This window comes from Leucoraja erinacea, chromosome 29 (assembly GCF_028641065.1).
Source record: "Leucoraja erinacea ecotype New England chromosome 29, Leri_hhj_1, whole genome shotgun sequence".
In the NCBI taxonomy this organism is placed as follows: domain Eukaryota; kingdom Metazoa; phylum Chordata; class Chondrichthyes; order Rajiformes; family Rajidae; genus Leucoraja; species Leucoraja erinaceus.
The window spans coordinates 14,192,195-14,217,328 of NC_073405.1; the positions used below are offsets into that span (position 1 = coordinate 14,192,195).

At 48.2% G+C, this 25,134-nt stretch overlaps 1 protein-coding gene across 1 annotated transcript in view; it reads left to right on the plus strand.

Annotated features, from left to right (window-relative positions):
* ncanb (neurocan b) overlaps positions 1 to 25,134 on the plus strand; it is a 70,737-nt gene that overhangs the window by 15,106 nt on the left and 30,497 nt on the right. Inside the window, exons 4-8 of the mRNA XM_055658678.1 lie at positions 5,087 to 5,261; positions 11,227 to 11,354; positions 12,267 to 12,560; positions 22,811 to 23,400; positions 23,461 to 23,500. Of these exons, the coding sequence (XP_055514653.1) occupies positions 5,087 to 5,261; positions 11,227 to 11,354; positions 12,267 to 12,560; positions 22,811 to 23,400; positions 23,461 to 23,500 (1,227 nt within the window). The remainder of the gene's footprint in view (positions 1 to 5,086; positions 5,262 to 11,226; positions 11,355 to 12,266; positions 12,561 to 22,810; positions 23,401 to 23,460; positions 23,501 to 25,134) is intronic.

Below are 25,134 nucleotides of genomic sequence, written 5' to 3' on the forward strand. Positions count from 1 at the left end.
TTCCTATTTAATCTTTTCCTTCTCATTTTAAACCCATGTCCTCGGGTTCTTGATTCCCTACTCAGGATAAAAGACTGTGCATTCACCCTATCTATTCCCTTCATGATTTTATTCACCTCCGTAAGATCACCTCTCATCCTCCTACACTCCAAGGAATAAAGTCCTCGTCCAGTAATGTCTGATTAAAGATAGTTTGAAGGTCTCCAATGAGGTAGTTAGGAGGTCAGGATTGCTCTCCAGTTAGTGAGAGGGAAGTTCAGTTGCCTAATGACAGCTGGGAAGAAACTGTCCCTGAATCTAGAGGTATGCATTTTCAAACTTCTGTACCTCTTGGCTGAAGGGGGAGGGTAAAAGAGGAGTGACTGGGGTGAGACTGGTCCTTGATTATGCTGGTGGTGTTGCCGAGGCAGCGTGAAATGTAGATGGAGTCAATGGAACGGGGGTTGGCTTGTGTGATGGTCTACGCTACTTTCCCACCCCTCTGCAATTTATTGAGGTCTTGGACGGAGCTGTTCCTAAACCATGCTGCGATGCATCCCGATAAAATGCTTTCTAAGATCCATCGGTAGAAATTGGCAAGGGTTGTTGGGGACATGTGGGGTTGGTGTTAGCGCTGTTGAGGAAGTACAGGCGTTTGGTGTGCTTTCGTGGTGGTCATTTCATGGTGTGGCCATTGTTTCGATATGGCTGGTGTTTGTTGGTTTATTATCCAACACCAACCCAGGCCTGACTTATTGAGGGTGTGTCGGTGCTGTCTCTTGCTTGCTGTTTCTGCTGTTTGCACGTGACCCCCAGCGGGCACCTTGTTTCTGGACATTGGGGAAGCTCACTGTAACTCTCTGGGCTCACTGCACCAGGGTGTTCCCTTGGTTTAATGGAAGAGTGTAGTGTGGGATATGTGGGGCCAGGGATAGTGGTGAACAGTTCCGCTGCTGCTGCCTCATTGATTCCTAGCCAAGAGCTGCCACTTCTAAACCATTTGAGATGCTTTTAAGAGAGCGCATGGAGGGTGTGTGATGGGAACTTGTCTCCACATGGGGTGGGTGCAGGTCGCTCCAACGAGGTTATCATAGACTGGTACTTCAGCAGACTGGTGAGATCAAGTTCAGAGGCGTCTCTGTGTAGCTAGTTCACACTACCCGCTGCACCTCTGCCGTTCACTGTCCAGTCCAGCCCTGGCTTGGAAATGGCAATGACTGAGTTGGTCTTCCATGTTACTTTAGACTTAAGAGATACAACGTGGAAAAAGGCCCTTCAGCCCACCGAGTCCACGCCGACCAGCGATCACTGTCTACACTAGTACTATCCTACACACTAGGGACAATTTATATTAAGCAGAAGCCAATGAACCTATAAATCAGTACATCTTCGGAGCGTGGGAGGAATCCGGAGCACCCTAAGAAAATCCATGAGGTCACAGGGAGAGCATACAAACTGTGTACAGACAGCACCCTTTGTAAGGGTCAAACCTTGGTCTCTGGTGAGCCACTGTGCCACCCTGGTTCTCTTCGACACAATGGGCTGAATGTCCTCTTTCCATGCAGTAATGCAGTAATGATCAGTGATTGTTTGAAAGGGTTTCTGCACCCTGGATCTGATCCAGAAGAGGTTTCTGGCTCTCAGCTGCCAGCAACTTCCATCAATCTTGTTCAGAGGAACACTGGAAGGCACTGAATACAGAAGTGTCAGAGGAATCATGGATGCCCAGGCAGCACGGAGTCCAACTGAGGTGGCTGGAAGGGTGCCAGTGGGCTCTGCACTGCTTGGCTCAGGATGGGTGGGAACCAACCAGTGCAGGGTCCCATACACCTCATAGGCAGTGAGTCATATCCAAAGTGTTTATTACAATGCAAGGAGCATGGTGAGCACAGCAGATGAACAGAGCCTGGATCGGTGGACCATTTGTGACCATTGTTGGAGGGACAACCTGTTCCGCCATTTTTAGATGTGTTAGAGAGGGAGGGAAAAGAGTTGTACTACATAGAAACATAGAAACATAGAAATTAGGTGCAGGAGTAGGCCTTTCGGCCCTTCGAGCCTGCACCGCCATTCAATATGATCATGGCTGATCATCCAACTCAGTATCCCGTACCTGCCTTCTCTCCATACCCTCTGATCCCCTTGGCCACAAGGGCCACATCTAACTCCCTCTTAAATCACTAATCAGGGAGACCATCATAGTGGCACTCAGAGAGGACGTACAGGAGGGTTCATCCAACTGAGGCGATATGGGTAGAGCTTAGAAATAAGAAAGGTTCAAGCATTCTAATGGGATTGTACTATAGGTGCCCAGTAGACAGTGGGATTTAGAGGAACAGATAGGCAACGCAGTGGGCAGTGGGCTGCACGGTAACACGGTGGTAGAGTTGCTGCCTTACTGTACCAGAGACCCAAGTTCGATTCTGACCACGGGTAGTATCTTTACAAAGCTTGCACATTTTTCCTGTGACCGTGTGGGTTTTCTCTGGGTGCTCCAGATTCCTCCCACATTCCAAAGACGCGCAGGTTTGCAGGTTAATGGCTTCTGTGAGTTGGCCCTAGAGTGTAGGATTGAACTAGTGTACGGGGTGATTGTTGGCCGGTGAAGGTTCAGTGGGCTGAAGGGCCTGTTCCCCTACTGTATCTCTAAAACTAAAACTAAAACTAAGATATGTAGACTGACAACCAAGAGATGCACAAGCAACAGGTTCGTCTTAGTCAGAGACTTTACAGTAATTTCCCCAATACTGCCTGGGACCTGCAAACTGCTAAAGGTTTAGACGGGGGCAGAACTTGTTGGGTGTATCCAAGAGGTTTTCTTGAAACATTATGTGGATAGTCCAAAACGAGAAGGGTACATACTCGACGTTGCATTGGGAAACGAGCCTGGCCAGGTGACTGATGTTTCAGTGGAAGAGTATTTTGGAGCAGTGATCACAACTCAGTAAGTTAGTAACTTACATCAGTTAGCAATAAGGATAAGTTCAACCTTTGGGGAAGGTACCAAATTGGGGTAAAACAGATTGCAACATTCTTAGACAGAAGCAAGGGAAGGTAAACTGGGATCATATGTAGGAAGGAAGTGCAGATGCTGGTTTGCACCAAAGATGGAATAGTTGTGGGACTCCACATCTGACATGTGAGTGTTGTTTCAGGGTCAGCTGATCAGAATTTAGGTTCAGCATGTTCCAGTGAGGAGGAGGGATAATGAAGGCAAAGTAAGAGAACCTTGGATGACCAAAGGGGCTGCACATGTGATCAAAAAGAAAAAGGAAGCATGAAAGGTTTAGAAAAGATGAAATCAGTCATGACATTTGAGGAATATTAAGCAAGAAGGAAAGAACTCGTGGGCAATTATAAGGGCCAAAATGGCTTTGGTGAGTCTGATTAAAGAAAATCCTACGGCTTTTTATACATACATTAAGAACAAGAGGGTAACCAGGGAGAAAGTAGGATTGCTCAAGGATAAAGGAGGGAATTATGCTTGAAGTCGGGGGAATGTGCGCAATTATTAAACAAGTCCTTTTCACCATGGAGAAGGACAGTGTGATCAGTGTGTGGAATACTAATATGCAAGGGGAGCTTGAGATCAAAAAGGAGGAGGTGTTGGGATGCTTGAGGGGCATTAAGCTCGATAAATCCCCGACAGGATTTATTGAGAGAGGCAAGGGAAGAGATTGCGGGAGGCTTGACGAAGAACTTCGTATCTTCGCCAGCCACAGGTGAGTGCCCGGAGGAATGAAGAGCTCCTTTATTTAAGAAGCGAAGTAGAGTGAGGAGGGATTGTGAAGAAGGCTGTCAAAATATACAACGGGATATAGACCAGATACAGAAATGGGCAGAGAAACGGCAGGTGGAGTTTATTCCGAGCAAGTGTCTGGTGTTGCACTGTTGGAGGTTGAATGTAAAGAGAAAGTAAACAGTTAACGGCGATATCCTTAAGAGCATTGAAGTACTGAGGGGTGTTGAGGTCCAAGTGCATAACTCCCTGAAAGTGGCAACAGAAGTAGATCGAGTGTTAAAGAAGGCGTCTGGTGTGCTTGCTTTCATTGGTTGCAGCTTTATAGGACTTTCATTCGGCCATATTTGGAGTATTGTGTGAAATTCAAGTTGCCCCAACACAGGAAGGATGTAGATAGAGGCTTTGGTGAGGGTGCAGAAGAGACTTACCAGAATGTTGCCTGGATTAGAGGGCATTAGCAATAAGGGAAAATTGAACATTCTTCAAATGCTTTCTTTGGGGTGTTAGAGGATGAGAAGAGACCTTATAGAAGTGCACAAAATTCCCACTTTCATGGAACCAGCTACCTGTAGTCCTAGGTCTCTCTGTTCTACAATACTCTCCAGGGCCCAACTATTTACTGGGTAAGCCTTGCCTATGTTTGTTCTACCAAATTGCAATGCCTCACATTTTATCTGAATTAGACTCCATCCGCCATTCCTTGGCCCGACGGGCCAGTTGATTTAGATTCGGTTGAATCTTCAAAAGCTGAGGGGGATGTGTGGAGCTTGCCCCCACAAGGAGTGACCATGGTTGACCTAAAACCCAGAGGAGGGGAATCAAGAACTAGAGCATAGAGATTTAAGGTGAGAGGGAAAAGATTTAATAGGAACCTGAGGGGCAACATTTTCACACAGATATAAGGAATGAGCTGCCAGAGGAGATAGTTGAGGCAGGTTCTATAAAAACATTTAAGAGACATTTGGACAGGTTCATAGATATGAAAGGTTTAGAGGGATGTGGGCCAAATGCACACACGGAGGAGTGAATCTTGGTCGGCATGTGCAAGTTAGGTCGAAGGGCCTGTTTTTGTGTTTTACGACTCTATGACTCTGTGACTCTAGGAGGGAGGAGTGGAAGGAGAAGTGATAGAGAGGTTTCCTTGGAACAGAGGGGTCTGATGGGCTGTAAATGTTTGGTATGGTTCAGCACTGCAGCTGGGTGTATCATTCTGAGGAAACCTTGCATACGGTGTCCGCCACCTTGAAGCGCAGAGACCGATCCCACACGCTCAGAAACGTGCAGAGTGAGATGAGTTGGTGCTCGGATAGTCGGAGTCAGGGTTTGTTTGCTGACCTGTGCCTTTGGTTTCTTGCCCTGTTGCAGGGACTGTGTTCCACTACCGCACCGGCAACAGCAGGTACACGCTCACGTTCGAGGAAGCCACACACGCCTGTGGGCAGAACGCGGCCAGGATCGCCACACCCCAACAGCTGCTGGCTGCCTTCCAGGACGGCTTCAATCACTGTGACGCTGGCTGGCTGTCCGACCAAACCGTCAGGTGAGGCATGTGATAACGCACGCACACGGGCATAGGTACACACACGGCTGCACACAGGACACACAGACCCAGGCACACACACATGTGTGCACAATAGACACACAGACACAGGCACACACACATGTGCATGACACACACAAAACACGCACAACCGTAACCGTACACACAGAATGCACACACTCAGGAAACGAACAGACAGAATACAAACATAGAATACACAGGCAGAACATACACAGAGCGCACACATGTACACACATGCACACACACACACACACATGTACAAACACACACACATGCACACACACACACACACACACACATACACAGAGCACACACATGCACACACGCACACACACAGAGCACACACATGTACAAACACACGCACACACACATGCACACACACACAGAGCACACACATGTACACACACATGCACACACACACAAGCACACATACGCACGCACACACACACACACACACACACACACACACACACACACACACACACACACACACACACACACACACACACACACACACACACACACACACACACAGCACACACACATGTACAAATACATGCACACACACACTGCACAGACAGACATACACACACACAGTCACACAGACATACTCAGGTGCACTGTTTTGCTCTCTTCCTGTGGTACAAACATGCGGAGGCACAGAAGGTGCCCTGGGTGGGGATTCATTGTCACCGACATTCTGAAGAGTGAAAGGTGATCTGTTGGAGATGCCGGTGTTTGAGGTGGATTGGCAGAGTGGACGGAAAGGTGTTATGTATCCGGCTGGAGATTAGAACTAGGGGCACAGTCTCATGCTCAGGGGGAAGCCATGTCTGAACGTAATGAGGAGGGATTTCTCCACTCAGTGTTGGGAATATTTGGGATTCTGTCTCCGTTGTGCCAGGGATACAATGTCTCGGATTACAGATGTTGGAACAGTGAGAGTTGGAGTGGGGATTGGGTACAACATGGAGAAGGCATGGAACCAGCCATACTTCCAGCCAATGGTGGGATAGGATCGAGGGGCTGAATGGCAACTTCTGCTCCATTTCCTTCTTCTCCAAGTGGTTGTGTTCAGGCAGTGTAGGAGCATCCAGAGGGACCCACAGCCAGCCGGGAATTCTAATTAAAATATAAACTTTACACAGCGCCCTACTTAACAAAACTAATTGACAGAACACAGTCATTTACCCTTTAATAAAATCCAATCAGGAGCCACCTATCCTCACGGCAGTGGATTTCTGGTTGCTATCATGACCTATTTGCATTTCCTTTTAATTAGTTGGTCGAGAGTTAATTTATTTGATTTTTTTTCATGTTCAGTTGTGTTTTAGCTGACGATTATCAGCCTGTTTCGCTTCCTCCCCAACCCCTCTCTTCCACCCCATCCTATCACTGTCCTTCCCTCTCTCTCCCTTCTTCATCTCCCTTTCTCTTGCTCCCCACCTGTTTCTCTAAACCACACTCCACACCCTCTTTCTCTCTTAGTTTTTCCTCCCTTTCTTTGTCCCTCCCCTCACTCTCCTTTTCCCCACTCCCCTTCCCTCTGCCTCCCCTTCTCTCACTCGTGCTTTCTTTCTCCTCATCACTCTCTCCAACCACCCCTCACTCTTTTTTTAAAAAAAACTGAAAATGCTGGAAACACCCATCAGGTCAGGCAGCATCTGTGGAGAGAGGATCAGACTTCACGTTGCGAGTCTTTGTCAGAACAGGGAAAGGGAGAAAATACAGAGTTTTGAGTTGCAGAATGCATGGGGATGGGTGGCTGGGTGAGGCCAGGGTTGCTGCGTGGATGGGGAATCTCATTGGCGTTGGTGGAACTTGTGAGAGGTGATCTGCTGAAGGAGAGGCCAAGGTTCTCCCTCACTGGCCTCTGCTCAGCTGTCACTCCACGGGCAGGCAGCACATGACATGTTGCTCCACCTGAGGCAGTCCGTGGACCCGTCAGCTCACACTCGTCCCTCTGCCTGGTGTAATGCTTCACATATCTTTAGACTTTAGAGATATACGGCCACGTGGGCTCGGAGGGCTGATGGGCCTGTGTTCCTGCACTGTATCTCTAAACCCTAAAATCTAAAGTCTAAAGATGCTGTCTGACCCGCTGAATTCCTCCAGCACTTTGTGTTTTTGCTCAGGATTCCAGCATCTGCAGCTCCTCTGTTTTACAGATGCCTTTGATGATGTGATGGAAAGCCACTTATCCACGTCTGTCATCACTCGGAGAGAGGCCGAACTGATAGCAATGTTGGTGAACAACAAATGTCACTGAGATAATAATAGATTGCGTGCATGAATAAATCTGTGACAAATGAAATGTTAACCGTAAAGGTGACGAAGTGCAGGCAGCGGATGTGTACCAGATTCAGAGGTTAGAAGCGCTCTCTGGAGACCTGCCCTGCTAGATGCCAGATACACTCTTATGCCCCTGTCTCACTAAGGAAACCTGAACGGAAACCTCTGGAGACTTTGCACCCTACCCAAGGTTTCCGTGCGGTTCCCGGAGGTTTTTGTCATTCTCCGTACCTGCTTCCACTACCTACATCCTCCGGCAACCACCTGCAACCTGCGGGAACTGCATGGAAACCTTGGGTGGGGCGCAAAGTCTCCAGAGGTTTCCATTCAGGTTTCCTAAGTGGGACAGGGGTATTACTATCTCCGATCAGGATAGTCTGGTGCGGAGACTGTGGGGTCCAGGGATCTCGCAGCCCTGCATTGTGATACTGAGGGAGTGCTGCACTCTTGGGCAACATCCCATCTTTCCTCTCTATTCCTCTGAGCCCTCCCTGTATTCTCCTCACGGCCGACCCCATTCAAGGTTGGGTCTAGGGGGCTGGTGGAGAGATTGGGGTATTTGGAATTGAAGGGTTCAGGAGTGAGGTGAGGGATCTCTGTACAGTGTCGGGTTGGGAGGGAGTTGGAAGGATCATGGAACATAGAACGGGAACGGGGTCTTCAGCCCACAAAACTGATCTCATCTGCCAGTACATGATTCATATCCCTCTATTCTCTGCAATTCCACGTGCCTATCTAATTGCTTCTTAAATGCCACTATCATATCTGCCTCCACCACAACCCCGGCAATGCATTCCAGGCCCCCACTACTCTCTGTGTAAAATAACTCGGCATTAAACTTTCCCCCTCTCGCCTTATAGCTATGCCCTCTAGTGTTGGACATTTCCATGCTGGGAATAAGGTCCTGACAGTTTACCTTACCTACTGTATGCTTCTCATAAGTTCATGAGGCACAGGAGCAGAGGTAGGCCATTCGACCCATCGAGACTATGCCCTTCAATCATGGCTGATCTTACTTTCTCTCTCAACCCCATTATCCTGCCTTCTCCCCATAACCTTTGACACTAAGCAAGAGCACGTCAAAATGTGCTTTAAAAATACCTGATGACTTGGCCTCCATAGCCATCTGTGGCAATGAATTCCACAGATTCACCACCCTCTGGCTAAAGAAAATTCTCCTCATCTCCTTTTTAAAGGTACGTCCTTTAATTCTGAGGCTGTGCCCTCTGGTCCTAGACTCTTGCACCAGTGGATACATCCTCTCCATATCAACTCTATCCAGGCCTTTCATTATTTAATAGTTCAATATTTCCCCCTCATCCGTCTAAACTCCAGTGAGCACTGGCCCAGAGGCATCAAACACTCATAACTCGTTAACCCGATAATTCCTGGGATCATTCTTGTAAACCTCCTTTGGACTATCACCAACGCCTGGTGACATTTTGTATTAAGCTAATCGACTGAGACATCAAAAAGATGAGCAATGGAGTTGGGTCCCTGGTCAGACATGGTCTCAGTGAATTAGAGAATCTGAAAAGAGCCTGATGAACCCAGAGGTCTCCCAGACTTGTGCAGGGAATAGTTTGATCAGATCAGTGGCCACTTTGTCTTTCACCAGCGAGGGGACTGTGTGGGTTGAGGGAGACCAGGGGGAGGCCTGCAAGTGAAGATAGTGGGGCCAGAGCTCTGGGGAATTGTGCTGCAACTCCTGTACACGGCGCTGTCATTTCAGAGAGAGCTTCACCCGCATTCAGCTTCTCTTAGCTTCTCTAACAAAAAGGCTTTTAACCCAAGCCAAATTGTCTTCCCGTCTCAATATTTACTTCAAAATAGAGCTAGCTTTAAAGGCAGTGATTACTTAAAATTAATAGGAGCATTGGGATTTGAATTGTCAGATAATTTAATTTCATCATAAAACCTTGTTATTCATGTGAATACAACTCCCTCCCCCACACACAGTTATTCCATCTGTGAAACATTTTCCCTTTGTACATTAATAATTCTCCTGTTGTCTCAAGTTTCAAAGGTGACACGCTCCCTGGAGATCTGCTCTCACATATCACATTCTCTTTTCACTTTCTCCAAGTTAAAGATGTAGCCGTGGGCACTCGCATGGGCCCCAGCTATGCCTGCCTTTTTGTTGGTTGTGTCGAACAGCCCTTGTTTCAGGCGAACACTGGCCCTATCCTCCAAGCTCCTTCTCTGCTACAACGACGATTGCATTGAGCTACCTCCTGCACCTGTGCAGAATGCGCTGATTGCATTAACTTCTCCACTAAATTCAAACCTGCCCTCACATTCACCTGGACTCTCTTCGACACCTCTCTCCTTTCTTGATCTTTCTGTCTCCATTACAGGGGACAGTCTATCGACTGATGTCTACCACTATCCTGCCACTTTCCCATGTTTATCTGGACTACACTTCCTCCCATGCTGCCTCTAGCAAAGATTCTGATCGACATAAAATGCTGGAGTAACTCAGCAGGACAGGCAGCGTCTCTGAAGAGAAGGAATGGGTGACGTTTCGGGGCGAGACCCTTCTTCAGACTGATGTCAGTGGGGGTGGACAGTACATAGATAAGGAAGTATATAGATAAGGAAGTGCAAGGTGTGAAACAGGACAAAGGGAATAAAGGTCAAGGAAGATGTAGAATAGATCACTGTTAGTTGGGAGAAGGTAACGACGAAGAAAACAGAGATAAAATGTAGTCGGAGACACTAAGACTGGTAGAATAATGGGAAAGGAGAGAGAGGGAAAAGCAAGGGTTACTTGAAGTTAAAATAGTACCTTTCAAAGATACTATTCCCTACTCTCAATTCCTTCGATTCCACCACATCTGCTCCCAAGCTTTCCATTCTAGGACCTCTGAGATGTTCTCTTACTTTAGTAAACATGGTTTCCCCCCAGCTTTGCCCTGGTCCTCACCTTTTACTGCACCAATCTCCACATCCAACACATCATCCTCCGACAGTTCCGACACCTCCAAACATGATCCCACCACCAGTCACATCTTCCCATTTCCACCCCTTTCCGCCTTCTGCAGAGACCGTTCCCTCTGTAATTCCTGGGTTCACTAAAACCCTTCCTACCAAAACCACCCCCCTTCCCAGGTGCTTTCATCTGCAACCGCAGGAGATGTAACACATCCCTATACCTTCATCAGTCAGTATTGGCCTTCATCAATCAGAGTATTGAGTATAGAAGCTGGGAGATCATGTTGCAGTTGTATAAGATGTTGGTGAGATCTCATTTAGAGCATTGAATTCAGTTCTAGGCACCATGTTATAGGAAAGATGTTGTCAAGCTGGAAAGGGTACAGAGTAGATTTACGAGGATGTTGCCAGAACTAGACGGTCTGAGCTATAGGGAGAGGTTGAGTAGGCTGGGACTCTATTCCCTGGAGCGCAAGAGGATGAGGGGTGATCTTATAGAGGTGTATGAAGTCATGAGATGAATAGACCAGTGTAGAAAGCTGGGACAGTGTTGAATTATTCCCAGGATTAGTCTCAGTGCTTGTGAAGATCCTTCAGCTCTTCTTGTACAAGCTGATGATTTTTATGTCATATTGATGAGGAAAAAGCTGCAAATAAATAGTAATAAATATTCCACTGAATAATGAAAATAAATCCGAATGGTTATTTTTTTTGACAGGTATCCAATCAGAACACCGAGACCTGGTTGCTATGGAGATAAGTTTGAATACCCAGGCATCAGAACCTATGGTGTTCGGGATCCTGATGAGCAGTATGACGTCTACTGTTACATCGCGGAGCAGAAAGGCAAGTGGGGATTGGCTTGGTGTAGATGGGAGGAGGAGCAGGGCAATGAGCCTGCACAATGGGCACCACCTCTGACTCTGGGGCTTCATGTGAAGGACTCTAAGTGCTGGAGTAATTTAGGCAGCATCTCCAGAGGACATGGATAGGTGACGTTTCTTCAGACTGGGCAATGTTTCGGGTCGGGACTCTTCTTCAGATTGTTTACTGTTTCACGTGATATAGCAGCCCTGCAAACCAGCTGATTCGGATCTGATGAAAAGTCATTGCTTCGAACCTTTGCCTGGCCCTCCACATATGCTACCTGACCCACTGAGGTTTCCAGCCCTGGAAACAGGCCGTTCAGCCCAACTTACCAACTCCGACCAACATGCCCCACCTACACTGATCCCGCCTGACTGTGTTTGGCCCATGTCCCTCTTCTAAACCTTTCCTATCCATGTGACTGTCTAAAGGTTTCTTAAACATGATAGTACCTGCCTCAGCTATCTCCTCTGGCAGCTTGTTCCATATACCTACCACCCATTGTGTAAAAAAAGTTGGCCCTCAGGTTCCTATTAAATCTTTCCTCCCTCATCTTAAAGAACCTTCAACAAAATTGGAAAGGTGTTAAAGGAGAATCTACGAGGTGCAGGGAAGGTGGCGGAGGGGGTTTCTCTCAAGGGGTAAAACTGAGTGATAATGGGGTAAGCAGTCAAAAAGGCTCTCTGATCAGTGAGTGAACAGGAACCCTCTCTTGCTCTGGCTGAGCAACGTTACATTGTGGTTCCACATAGGGTCCATGCACAACAGCTGAGGTTGGACAGGCTGGATGGGGACACTGGGTGACTCTGGGCGGGATGGAGAGCTCGGCCCTCCTGCCTGCTCACCTACAGCCTTGGCACTGACCGAGAGCCTGGCTTTCTTTGTTCACAGGCACCGTGTTTCACCAGTCAACAACAAGCAAGTTGAACCTGACCGAGGCTCTGCACCACTGCCGGACCCAGGGGGCGGAACTGGCCACCGCTGGCCACCTGTTCCTGGCCTGGAGCCGGGGCTTGGACCGCTGTGACGCGGGCTGGCTGGCCGACGGCAGCGTGCGTTACCCAATCAATGTCCCGCGCAGGAACTGTGGTGGAGATGTGCCCGGGGTCAGGACCATCTATCAGCTCGCAAACAGGACGGGCTTTCCTGACCCTGGTTCAAAGTATGATGCCTACTGCTTCAGAGGTGAGCTCTCAGCGTTCACTGATCACTGTTATTATGTCAATGTGGAGAGAGCAGGAATGGGGCTGATTTAACCAGAACATTGCCATTCTCATCTAAAGGTTTATTTGCCTGTGTGTTGTGGTCCAGAATATACATTGGCCCTGGGGAGGTAGTGTTGTTTAGTGTTGCACAGTGGAGGGATCTAGAAGTGCAGGTACATAGTTCCTTGAAAGTAGCATCACAGGTAGACAGGGTGCTCAAGAAGGCTCTTGATATGTCGGCCTTCATCAGTCGGCCTTCAGAGTGAGTGAAAAAGCTGGGAGGTTATGATGCAGTTGTATAAAACATCAGCCAGTGAGGCCACATTTGGAGTATTGTGCTCACTTTTGGTCACCCTGTTATAGGAAAGATGTTTTGTAAGGAACTGCAGATATTGGTTTACACCAAAGATAAACACAAATTGCTGGAGTGACTCAGAAGATCAGTCAGCATCTTTGGAGAAAAGGAATGGGTGACGTTTCAGGTTGAGACCCTACTTCAGACTCAGATGTTGTTAAGCTGGAAAGGGTGCAGAGAAGACCTATGAGGATGTTGCCAGGACTTTTGAGCCTGTGCTACAGGGAGAGGTTGAGCCGGCTATGACTTTATTCGTTGGAACGTAGGAGGATGAGGGGAAAGAGGCGCATAAGATCATAAGGACTTCGATCGTTGAAAACACACAGTCTTTTACCCAGAGTTAGTGAATCAAGAACCAGCGAAGATAGGTGATGGGGGAAAGAATTAATAGGAACCTGAAGGGCAACTTTTTAATACAAAGGGTGGTGGGTATATTGAACGAGCTGCCAGAGGACGTTCTCTTGGTGTAAGTCTCTTTTGCCTGTGGTCGTGTGGCTAATTCTGAGTGTGTTCAGGACTTGCAACATATAGGATTTCTGTCTGATCCAGCTTCAGAAGTGAAGGGATGACAGAGCTGTTCTATTACCGAGTCCTTTATGTCGAGTGAGTATTCTCTCCTTAGAGACATCGGTGTTTTGTAGTCTCCTTCTTCTTCTTTCATGTGGCGTGCACAGCCTAAAGTTGTTGGACAACTTGTTCCATTTGATCTTCCGTTTGTGCACGTCGAGTTGATTGCATTAGTCGAAACAGGGCGGACCACGTGAAGGTTGCAATCCTCCACCCCGGTGCTTTATAATGAACGACTATTGCTGGAAGTCTGTATCCGCCCGTTAGCCGGGGTCCAGGGCACAGGGCACGTTCCACGCCAGCGGGGCCAGAAAGCATTTTACCGCATGTTAGAAGTCATTTTATTGAGACGCATCACAGCATGGTTTAGGAACAGCTCCATCCAAGAATGGCAAGAAATTGCAGAGAATTGTGGACAGACCCCAGGCCATCACACAAACCAAACTCCCTTCCATTGACTCTATTTACATCTCACGCTGCCTTGGCAAGACCACCAGCATAACCAAGGACAAGTCACATCTGCCTTGCCCCTGACCACTCCCTCTTCTCCCCTCTTCCATCGGGTTCAAGGTATAGAAGTATGAAAATGCACACCTCCAGAAGCATGGACAGTTTCTTCCCAGCTGTTAAAAGGCAACTGAACCATCCTTCCAACAACTAGAGAGCAGACCTGAGCTACTATTCACCTCATTGGAGACCCTTGGACTATCTTTGATTGGACTTTTCTGGACTTTATCTTGCACTAAACATTATTCACTTTATTCCCTTTATCATGTACACTGTGGACGGCTCGATTGTAATCATGTACTGTCTTTCCGCTGGTACACAAAAAAGCTGGAGAAACTCAGCGGGTGCAGCAGCATCTATGGAGCGAAGGAAATAGGCGACGTTTCGGGTCGAAACCCTTCTTCAGACTGCAGTCTTTCCGCTGACTGGTTAGCACGCAACAAAAGCCTATCACTGTATTTCAGTACATACGACAATAAACTAAACGCAAACTCAAACTCAGGGCAACTTGGCCTTTGAATCCAGCTGTGCTTTGTGTACAGTGGTAGATCAAGCTGGTACCTCAATGAGTGAGTGTCATTTGCTCAAAACAATGCTTTCAGCCTATGATATAAAACCCTAGCGGCAACAAACAAAAGCCTGGAGCTTGATGTATTTCAGGCGGAGAGAGGTAGCCAGCCTACTGATCGCCCCAGGGTGCTCCGGGATTAAATATCACTCTGAGAGCAGCTGTGAGTGACTCAGGGAGAAAATTAAAGGGGGCATGGGGCAGCTGATTCCTTCCATTGTAATTGAACATGTATTAGTTATCATAATATTGGAGGCTTTACAAGGATAACGTCTGTTTGGATAATTAAGAGCGTATCTGTTCTAATCAGCTGTGTGAAAGCTGTGCAGTGTAAAGGCTGGGGTATTCTAAGGTGGGAGAGGCTGATCTGCAGGGTGCTAAGGATGACACCTTCAGATGTATCTCCAGACATTGCACTATTCCTAGACCGCAGAAGACACAACGTGCTGAAGTAGCTCAGTAGGTCAGGCAGAGAATCAGGAGAAAATGGATGTGACGTTTCCGGTCAGGACCCTTTTCAGACATCCCTTGATTGAGGTCAACAATCATCGTGTCTCTGCCTTGCCTAAAGGTCCTGGTGGGGGCAACCTACTCCCCTTGCATCTGGTCGTACAGCATGGAAACAGACCCTTCAGCCCAAGCCTTTGTGCTATCTCTGTAGCCTGCTTTCAGGTGCCACTCTGCAGAGTCTCAATACTCACCGTGACTTCCTTCCTCAACACTCCATGAGGAATTGTCTCCTTCATGCTCACTCCAGGAGGTAGAGTCTGGTCTTCATGTCGGTGGCAAAAGCCTTTGTCCTAACTCCGTGAAATAGACACCCTCTGTCATCAAACTCTACCTTTTCTTTTCTCATTGATTTCAATCCCCCATCTTTTAGTTTTAGCTTTAGGGATACAACAGCGTGGAAACAGGACCTTCGGCCCATTGAGTCCACACTGACCAGTGATCACCCATCACACGAACGTTCCACGTCCTACACACTACGGGCAGACTTCAGAGGCCAATTACCTGACAAACCTGCATGTCTTTGGAATATGGGGGGAAACCGGAGAACCCGGAGAAAACCCACACGTACAAAGGAGGATCATGTCCAAACCCTTGTTCTCTAACCTGTCCCCATGGCACGTTGAGCAACATGTCAGTTTTAAAATTCCAATTCTTGTTTTCCAATCTTACAGCAATTTCACCGTCCCTGTCCCTGCAATCCCCTCCAGTGCTAGAACCCTTCCAACATCTCCCCACACCGGGATCTGTGACCTGCCATCAGCAGCCCAACTTTCTCCAGTCAGGGCCCTGACGTCCCTCAGCCCAATCTCCTCTCCCTCTCCCTCCAGCTCCTCTCTCCGTCTCCCCTCCTTAACTCCCCTACCTATCTTCCCCCTCTCCGTCTCCCTTCTCCAACTCCCTTCCCATCCACCCTCCTCCTCGCTCCCCCTCTCCGTCTCTCTGTCTCTCCTCTCCGTCTCCCCCTCTCTGTCGCCCCTCTGCATCACCCTTCTCCGTCTCCCATTCCCCATCTCCCCTCCCTTGTCTCCCCTCCCCGTCTCCCTCTTCCCTTCCCATCTGACCATTGCTCCCCATCTTCATACCCCCCCCCCCCCCCCCCCCATCACCTCCCCCCCTCCCCTCCGTTCATGAAGACCGTGTGGGTTTTGTTGGTCAAGCTACCGTGATGTAGCTTAGAATGGAGACGAGGAAACACTTTTTCACACAGGGATTGGTGAGTCTGTGGAATTCTCTGCTTCAGAGGGTGGTGGAGGCAGGTTCTTTGGATGCTTTCAAGAGAGAGCTAGATAGGGCTCTTAAAAATAGCGGAGTCAAGGTATATGGGGAGAAGGCAGGAACAGGGTACTGATTGGGGATGATCAGCCATGATCACATTGAATGGCGGTGCTGACTTGAAGTGCCGAATGGCCTACTCCTGCACCTATTGTTTATTGTCTATTGATGTACCTGCCTGTGCTCTCCCACAATTTCAGCTTCTTTAGATAGGGATACTTTGTTGTTTGAAACCCAAACCTGCAGAGGCAAAGTCAGCACCTCTGCCTAATTCCATACAAACATTCTTCCAATTGCTGTGCAGTCTTGTGGGGTGTATCTGGAGAAATCGAAAATCCCCACCTGGGCTCCAGGTTAAGAGCTTACAGACATGAAGCAGCAAGCAGCGTGCAGTCGACATCATGTAGCATGACAATTCATTGGTTTGAGTCGATTTTCTTTGCTCCCATTAAGTATCTTTCATACTCCATTAAGTTTTGTCTGCACAATATTTCAAAACTGTTTAATTTGGATGAGTAGATGAAATGGAACAAACTGAATATAATATTTCATACTTGGTTTGAATCTGCTGACAAATATTAAAATTAACATGAACCGTTATGGTTATACAGCATGAAAGTCAAGTTGTTCGGATGACTGACCTCCGTTCCGTTTAATTAGAATCGCTCTGCATCGCCAGGGTCTGAACAATTGAGTCAACACCTTGGCTAAGGGGATTGAATAATGTTCTGGTGTTGGCCGGGCTTCTGGGTGACTGCTTGCCTCTGAGGTCAGGCTCCTCCTGGTGATATGCATGTACTCTAGACTGGCCATCCAGACTGGTTAAACTGAAAGGTTGTGTGCATGTAAAAGATTGCACTGTATTTTCATAATTGGGTGTGCACTTGGAACGTAAAGATCACCCAGCAGTAATTGCAAGTCCTTCCCAAATCTTACAGCTGATACCTATTCCTTAGAACACAGCACGTAATAGTTATCCTTCGGCGCCCCAATATCTGTGCTGAACTTGATGCCAAGATAAACTAATCTCCTCTGCCTACATATGATCCATATCCCTCCATTCCCATGTGCCTATCCTAAAGCTTAATTACTGCTATTGTATCTGGCTCCAGATTCGTATCTCTTGACTTTTTAACTCATACTCAATGCCCCAACCAATGAAGGCAAACATACCATATGCCTTCTTTACCACTCGAACTACTTGTGTTGCCATTTTCAGAGAGCTGTGGATTTGGTTCCCAAGGTCCCTCTGCACATCAATGCTAAGGGTCATGCCATTAACAGTCTACTTTCCTTTTACTTTTGACCATGCGAGCGCAACACCTCACACTTACTCCGATTAAATACAGATTCTATTTCTCCACTCACTTCTGTAGCTGATCCATATCCCGCTGTATACAGTCCATGATTCCAGCAAGCTTGGTGTCATCTGCCAACTTACTAATCAACCTGTCCACGTTTACATCCCTAACCAACGTTGGGAAGTACCAGATGATCTGGCCATCATATGGTGCAGGAGATTGCTGTGAACTATTTCGCTGCCAACTTCCCAACTGCTCAACAGAGTATGTCATTGGCTGGGTCATCCTGAAGTGCAATAGCAACAAATCCCCTGGAGCTGAGAAAGAGTCACAGCCGCATCCCTGGAGCATCACCTCTCCCCCTCCCCCCGAACCAAGTGTCCCACACATTGGGAGCTGCTGCTAGCTCAGAGCAAATTGCCTGCCATGCCGTACCTTGGAACATAGTTTGGACATTGCCAGTGGGGATGGGCAGAGATCTGCACAAATGACACTTGGTCAGAGGCCGAGCCTGCCTGCCTGTGTCTGGCCCAAATCCCTCTAAACCTATCCTATCCATGTACCTGTCCAAAATGTTTTTAAACATTAAACTCCGTAGTGTATGGCTTGCATTTCATGGCCATCGTGCAGCTTCTAGCTGTGGATGAGAAAGTGGGCTAACATAGACCTAGTGTGAATGGGTGATTGATGGTCTGCGCGGGCTCTATGGGGCAAAAGGCTCGCTTCTATGCTGTATATTTCAGTTTAAAAAAATCCAAAGTCAAGACCGATGGATATTACGTGGTAAAGATGTTACAGAACAGCGGGCACAGCCACAGAATAAAATGCATTAAAATCACTTCAGGGAACAGTTGAAAGGAAACTTCTGTCACTTGTAAACCCACTTGCCTCTGGGTTAGGGGAAACCTGCTTTGATTAGACAGCACGCTGCCAGAAAGATTAGCTGTTTTAATTGGCAATGCCTTTGTTCTGTTGCTGGTGTTGACTTACTCGTAAACACATGGACTAAAGCTTGCCAGAAGCTGCATGATGACCCAGAAAAGCAAACTGTACCCCCACTTCATTCTTCATTCCCACTCCACCCCCACCCTGCCCAATCCTCTTGCTTCTCCTAAAATGTTGGATCTTCGACAAGCTGGAGTTCCCATGAAAATACAGAAAGCATTGAGTTACCTTGGTGAAACGAAAGGAGGAAAGAGACGAGAGTGTTTAATTGTCATATGTACCAAAACTGTGATCTCTGTGCACTGATCGATCAGGTGGGTGGGAAAGGTGGAAGGGATGCTCCTGGAAGTTTCCTGATGAACCGACTCAGGACATGCAGTTCCTCTGCCCCCTCTCCCTGGCCCAGTGTAGAGGACACCTGAGGGGCTGTGGACATCCAAAGGGTTTACCTAGAAATGTTGGGTTGAGTCCAAGGTCAGATTTGATTGAGTTTTTAAGGAGATAACCAGGAGGATTGGTGAAGATAGAGTGGTTGACTTTGCTGATATGGACTTTAGCAAGACTCGGAAGATGGTCGCACTAGGGGAATGTTTTCAGAAGTTTAAAGCACATGGAATCCAAGATAAGCATGCAAATTGGATTGGTGATAGGAGACAGAGTTCAGTGGTGGGAGGAAACAAAGTGCTGGAGTAACACAGCAGGTTCAGGCAGCATTTCTAGAGAACATGGATAGGTAACGTTTCAGGTTGAAACCCTTTTTCTACATAGTGGTTGAAAGATGCTTATCTAATTGAAAGTCAATGACCAGTACCATAAGGACCAGTGCTGGGCTTCATAACCATCAATCACCCATTCACACTGTTGGTATATTAACCACTTGGATAGGAATGGAGGAGGAATTATTGGTAAGTTTGAAGATGGCATAAACATTGATGGATGGTGGTTGAAGATTGTCTACGGCAAGTGATAGATCAGATGGAAATTTAGGCTGAGCATTGGCAGATGTAATTTAAATTTGAAAAGTGTGCTATGGTGCATTTTCAGAAGTCATATTGGGGTAGTAACTACTAGAGTGGAATGCTGATGATCAGAGAGACTTTGGTGTTCAAGTCTATGGTTCCCTGAAAGTGACAACACTGTAGATAGGGTAGCGATGAAGGCTTCTGGCATGCTTGCTTTCACAGCTCAGGGCTCAGAATGTAAGGGTTGGAATCTCATTTTGCAATATCTTAAAACACTTGTTACACCGCACTTCGAATGTAGTGCACAGTTCCGGACGCCACATTATAGGAACATTGTGGTTGCACTGAAGGGAAGCTGGAGATGCACTAGGATGTTGACACAAGGAACTGCAGATGCTGGTTTACAAAATACGATACAAAGTGCTGGAGTTACTCAGCGAGTTAGGCACCATCAGTAGATAGGTTGCCTTACAGTGCCTGCGATCTGAGTTTGATCCTGACTAAGGGTGCTGTCTATCCAGAGTTTGTACATTCCCCCCCCCATGAGCTGCGTGGGTTTTTTCTGGGATCTCCGGCTTCCTCACAGGCTCCAAAGATGTACAGGTTTGTAGGTTCATTGGCTTGATGTAATTTTATAATTGTAAAGTTGTCCCCAGTGTGTGTAGGATAGTGCTCGTGTGCAGGGATCACTGGTTGGTGTGGACTCGGTGGGCTGAAGGACCTTTATCCATGCTGTATCTCAAGACTAAAACTAAACTAAAAATCTCTGGGGAACATGGACAGGGGACATTTCGGTTCGGGACCTTTCTTCAGACTGATTGCGGTGGTGGGTGGCGGGAATAAAGCTGGAAGAGAGGAGGGGCAAAACAAAGCCTGGCAAGTAATTGGTAGAGTGTTTAAAAAGGAACTGCAGATGCTGGAAAATCGAAGGTACACAAAAATGCTGGAGAAACTCAGCGGGTGCAGCAGCATCTATGGAGCGAAGGAGATAGGCAACGTTTCAAGCCGAAACGTTGCCTATCTCCTTCGCTCCATAGATGCTGCTGCACCCGCTGAGTTTCTCCAGCATTTTTGTGTACCTCCAAGTAACAGGTAAGGAGGATTTTGATAGACAGGTATTGGACAGAAGCCGGAGATGATACGGCAGAAGGCGTGAGACAAAAGAAATGCAGAGTTGCAAAGTGTGAGGCTAAAGATAGGGGCATTGGTGGAAGGGCAGGGAGCTGGGAGGAATAGGTGTGAGGTGCACCCTAGTCCATGGCGTAGAGTCAAGATATGGAGAGACCATGTTGTCAACAATGAGACCGGCTCAGGGCCTGACTGGCCTGTCCTGGACCAATGGTCTAGGAGCATCACCTGATCTTCTGCCAGGAGTGGTTCCCTGAGATTTCCCTGTCTCTTGAGTTGCTGTTTGGTTTGGGTTATTTTTGGTTCGCACTAACCTCATCTCGAGAATGACGTTTGTGTGAAACTAAAGACGAAGGAAGCTTTGCAAAACTATTTCTGGAGTTAGTTTAATTGCAGATTAGTGAGGCACTTGTTGTTCTTTGCTGAGATGTCGTCGACAACTGGGATTACAGTCACAGGTCCGAAGGGAATATCAGTTCATCCGGGATGTAGAAACATCGAAACACAGAAAATAGGTGCAGCAGTAGGTCATTCGGCCCTTCGAGCCTGCACCGCCATTCAATATGATCATGGCTGATCATCCAACTCAGTATCCCGTACCTGCCATTCTTGCCCATTCTGCTCTGGTTCAGGAAGGGCTCTTGTGAAACTTGTTACCAGAGTGGTTTTGCAGACAGATTATTGACCTGACGATAACTCTGCTTCTCCACAGAAGCTGCCTGACAGCTGAGTATTTCCAGTGGTGGCAGATTTTACTTCAGATTTTCCAGCATTTGCAGCATTTTGATTCTGGAAAGGTTATTATATTGGTGTACAAGCCCAAAACCTCCTGAAAGTCGTGACACGAGTAGACAGAGTGTTAAAGAAGTCATATGATATGCTTGCTTTCAAGGTCTGGCCATGAAGTGTAGGAATCAGGAAGTCATGATGCAGCTTCATAGGACTTTGGTTCAGTTGCATTTGTAGCATTGTGTGCGGTTCTGGTCACTCCGTGGAGGCTTTCGAAAGGGTGCAAGGGAAGTTTACCACAATGATGCTTGGATTAGGGGGTATTAGCTAGGGAGAGGTTGGACAGATTTGGATTGTTTTGTTTGGAATGCTGGAAGTTGTAGGGAGACCAGATAGAAGTATACAAAATTATGAAAGGCATATATGCAGAGTAGAGAGTCAAACCTTTCTTTCCCCCAGAGTAGAAACAAAAATCAAAGACTAGGGGGCTCAGTGGGAGGGCAAAGTTTTAAGGAGATTTACAGGGCAAGATTTTTACACAGAGGGTAGTGGGTGTCTGCCAGATGTGGTGGTAGATGTGGTGCTAGATGTGGTGGTTGAGGCTGATACAATAGTGGCATTTAAGAGACTTTGGATATGCAGGGAATGGAACGATATGGATTACGTGCAGATAAATAAGAGTCGGGCTTGGCAATATGTTTGACACAGACATTGTCAAAGGGCCGGTTCCTGTGCTATACTATTCTATGTTCTACATAGGGGCCGCTGACCATCCTCATACTGACTGGGGTTGCCTTAGTACAAGGGTCTAAGATGAGGAGCAATTCCTCAAATGCACCAAAGAGATTATTGAGATGAAATAAAGTATCTTGTGTGCGTGGGCTGTACTGGATTGTTGCTGATGTAATGAGGACAGGCAAGTGATTGAAGTGGCCTTGGAGAAACCCTTGGGAAGCGGTAGAGTTGCCTCACAGCGCCAGAGATCTGGGTTCCATCCCGTCTGTGTTATGTTGTCTGTATGTTTTTGTACGTTCTCTCTGGGTGGAGGGCGTGGGGTTTCCAGTTTCCTCCCACACTAAAAAGAGGTTGATGTTTGTAGGTAAATTGGCTTATGTCTATTGTAAATTGACCCCAGTGTGTAAGATAGTGCTGGTGTACACCTATTCTGCTCATCATCCTCTCCTCCATCTGGGTCCACCTTTAACATTGCAGCCTTTTGGAGACACGTGGAAGTGAAGGGAATTGGAGGATATGGATCATGCCCAGGCACATAAGAGTTGACCTTGGTATCAGGTTCGGCCCGGACGTTGTGAGGCGAAGGGCCGTTCCTGTGCTGTACTGTTCTATGTTCCAGCTACTCGATCCACGTGTTCTTGTCTTCCACAGCGGGTGGTGTGGCCGGAGTTCCGAGTAGCGTTGCGGCGGAGAGCGGAGAGCTGGACACGGGGGAAGAGGGCAGTGGCGGGGAGCCCTCGTCTCCGGAGATCCCGCTGAGCGACTGGTCGCTGTACCTGGAGCTCCCCACTCGGCATCAGCAGCAGCAACACCTAGGCCGCGGGCAGCCTGCTCCGCACAGGCCTGGCCACTCCGGCACAGAGAGGCCGGCTCCGGGCGAGAGGGACCGTCTCATCCCGGTGCCCAGCCCACGACCGCCGGACCCCACAGCCGCCGGCCTTCACACCCCGGAGACACCGGGCATGGTGGAAACCAACGAACTGCCCGAGTCGGAGCGCCCGCCCGCCGCTGGCAACGGACTGGTCCAGGGCTGGGAGCAGATTCAGGCGCCGCCATTGACCAGAGCGGAGAGCGGAAATCTTGCGGACCCCACGGACCCGAGCAGCCCTACACCGGGAGAGACCCAGGGTTCGGGCACCAGCCGCCCGGCACCGGGAGAGACCCAGGGTTCGGGCCGACTGCACAACGTCGGGAGGATGGGAGACAGCTCCGAGCCAGCTACCTTCACGGAGCCAGCTATCGTTATGGAGCACGGAGCCTAGGAGCCAGCTATCGTCACGGAGCCAGCTATCGTCACGGAGCCCGAGCCAGCTACCTTCATGGAACCAGAGACCGCGACAGGTGGGCGCCCCATCCCCCGCCCCTCCCATCCTCCCTCCTGTCGATCAATCTCCTCATGTCCCTGTTCTTCTGTCTCCCCTCTCCCTTCCCCTCCTGCCCCCTTCCCCCCATTCCCATAGACAAATAGAAACATATAAAATAGGTGCAGGAGTAGGCCATTCGGCCCTTCGAGCCTGCACAGCCATTCAATATGATCATGGCTGATCATCCAACTCAGTATCCTGTACCTGCCTTCTCTCCATACCCCCTGATCCCTTTAGCCACAATGGCCTCATCTAACTCCCTCTTAAATATAGCCAATGAACTAGCCTCAACTACCTTCTGTGGCAGAGAATTCCAGCGATTCACCACTCTCTTGTGTGAAAAAATCCCATCGCCGCCCCTTCCCCTCACTGGCAGGCCGGGCATGCCGTGCTGCCATTGCTAGTGTTAATTCACCTGGCCGTGAGTTCTGGTCACCAAAGGCTGACCGTCATCTCCGGACTGGACGAGCCGGCGGTGGTTCCAGTAATTCACGTGGAGAGGGATCCGGCTTCGAGCCCGCCCATGGAGTTAAACGCTGGCTGAGAGAAGCGTGTGATGAATAACCTCCGCGTAATCGGGAATACACAGAGGGAGCGGGATGCCACATTAATAATTTCCCTTTGTCCTATCTGTAACCTACATTCCGAGCAGACGATTCCGTTGTCAAACACTTTTAAGACCTTGTATTTAACAAATTAAGACATTACCGTTGAAAGAGAAACTGCCTAATCTTCAATTAGGAAAATGAAAGTATTGTATTTAATAATGAATTGTCCGTTGGGCTTTGTGAAAATGAAGATTAAAAGGATCCATCAGGCACATAGAGATATGTGAATCTAGGGACTGTTCAGTGGCGCAGCTGGTAGAGACACTGTCTCCAGGCGCCAGTGACCCAGGTTCGATCCTGACCTCGGCTGCTGCCTGTGTGGAGTTTCCCTGTAACCGCGTGGGTTTCCTCCGGATGATCAGTTTCCGCAAAGACATGCCCCCCCCCCCCAGCGATGCTGCTTCCCTCAGTACCGCCCTCCAACAGTGAGGCGCTCTCTCAGTAACCGCCTCCAACAGTGCGATGCTTTCCCAGTACTGCATCAAAGAGACAAGGATACCCAGAGACATTGAAACAAACGGAGCGGTCCAGGGGCAAGTATCTTTCTTAGATACATAGATACATAGAAAATAGGTGCAGGAGTAGGCCATTCGGCCCTTCGAGCCTGCACCGCCATTCAATATGATCATGGCTGAACATCCAACTCAGTATCTCGTACCTGCCTTCTCTCCATACCCCCTGATCCCTTTAGCCACAAGGGCCACATCTAACTCCCTCTCAAATATATTCTTCCGCGCTGCTGTGGAAGGAGTTCCATGATTCATTAACGATGAAGGAAAGGATAAGTATTTTCAAGTTAGGCAGGTTTATACCAGCGATAGTGATAGACACGACTGGAGTAGCTGGAGAAATAGACTGAATGACGTTTCGGCCAGGACCCGTCTCAGACTTTCTCCTGCAACCGCATGAGATGTAACACCTGTCCCAACACTCCCTCACTCCCTCACTCGCCCCCCATCTACGACCCCAGCACCCCAGGTGAGCAGAAGTCCACTAGCATCAT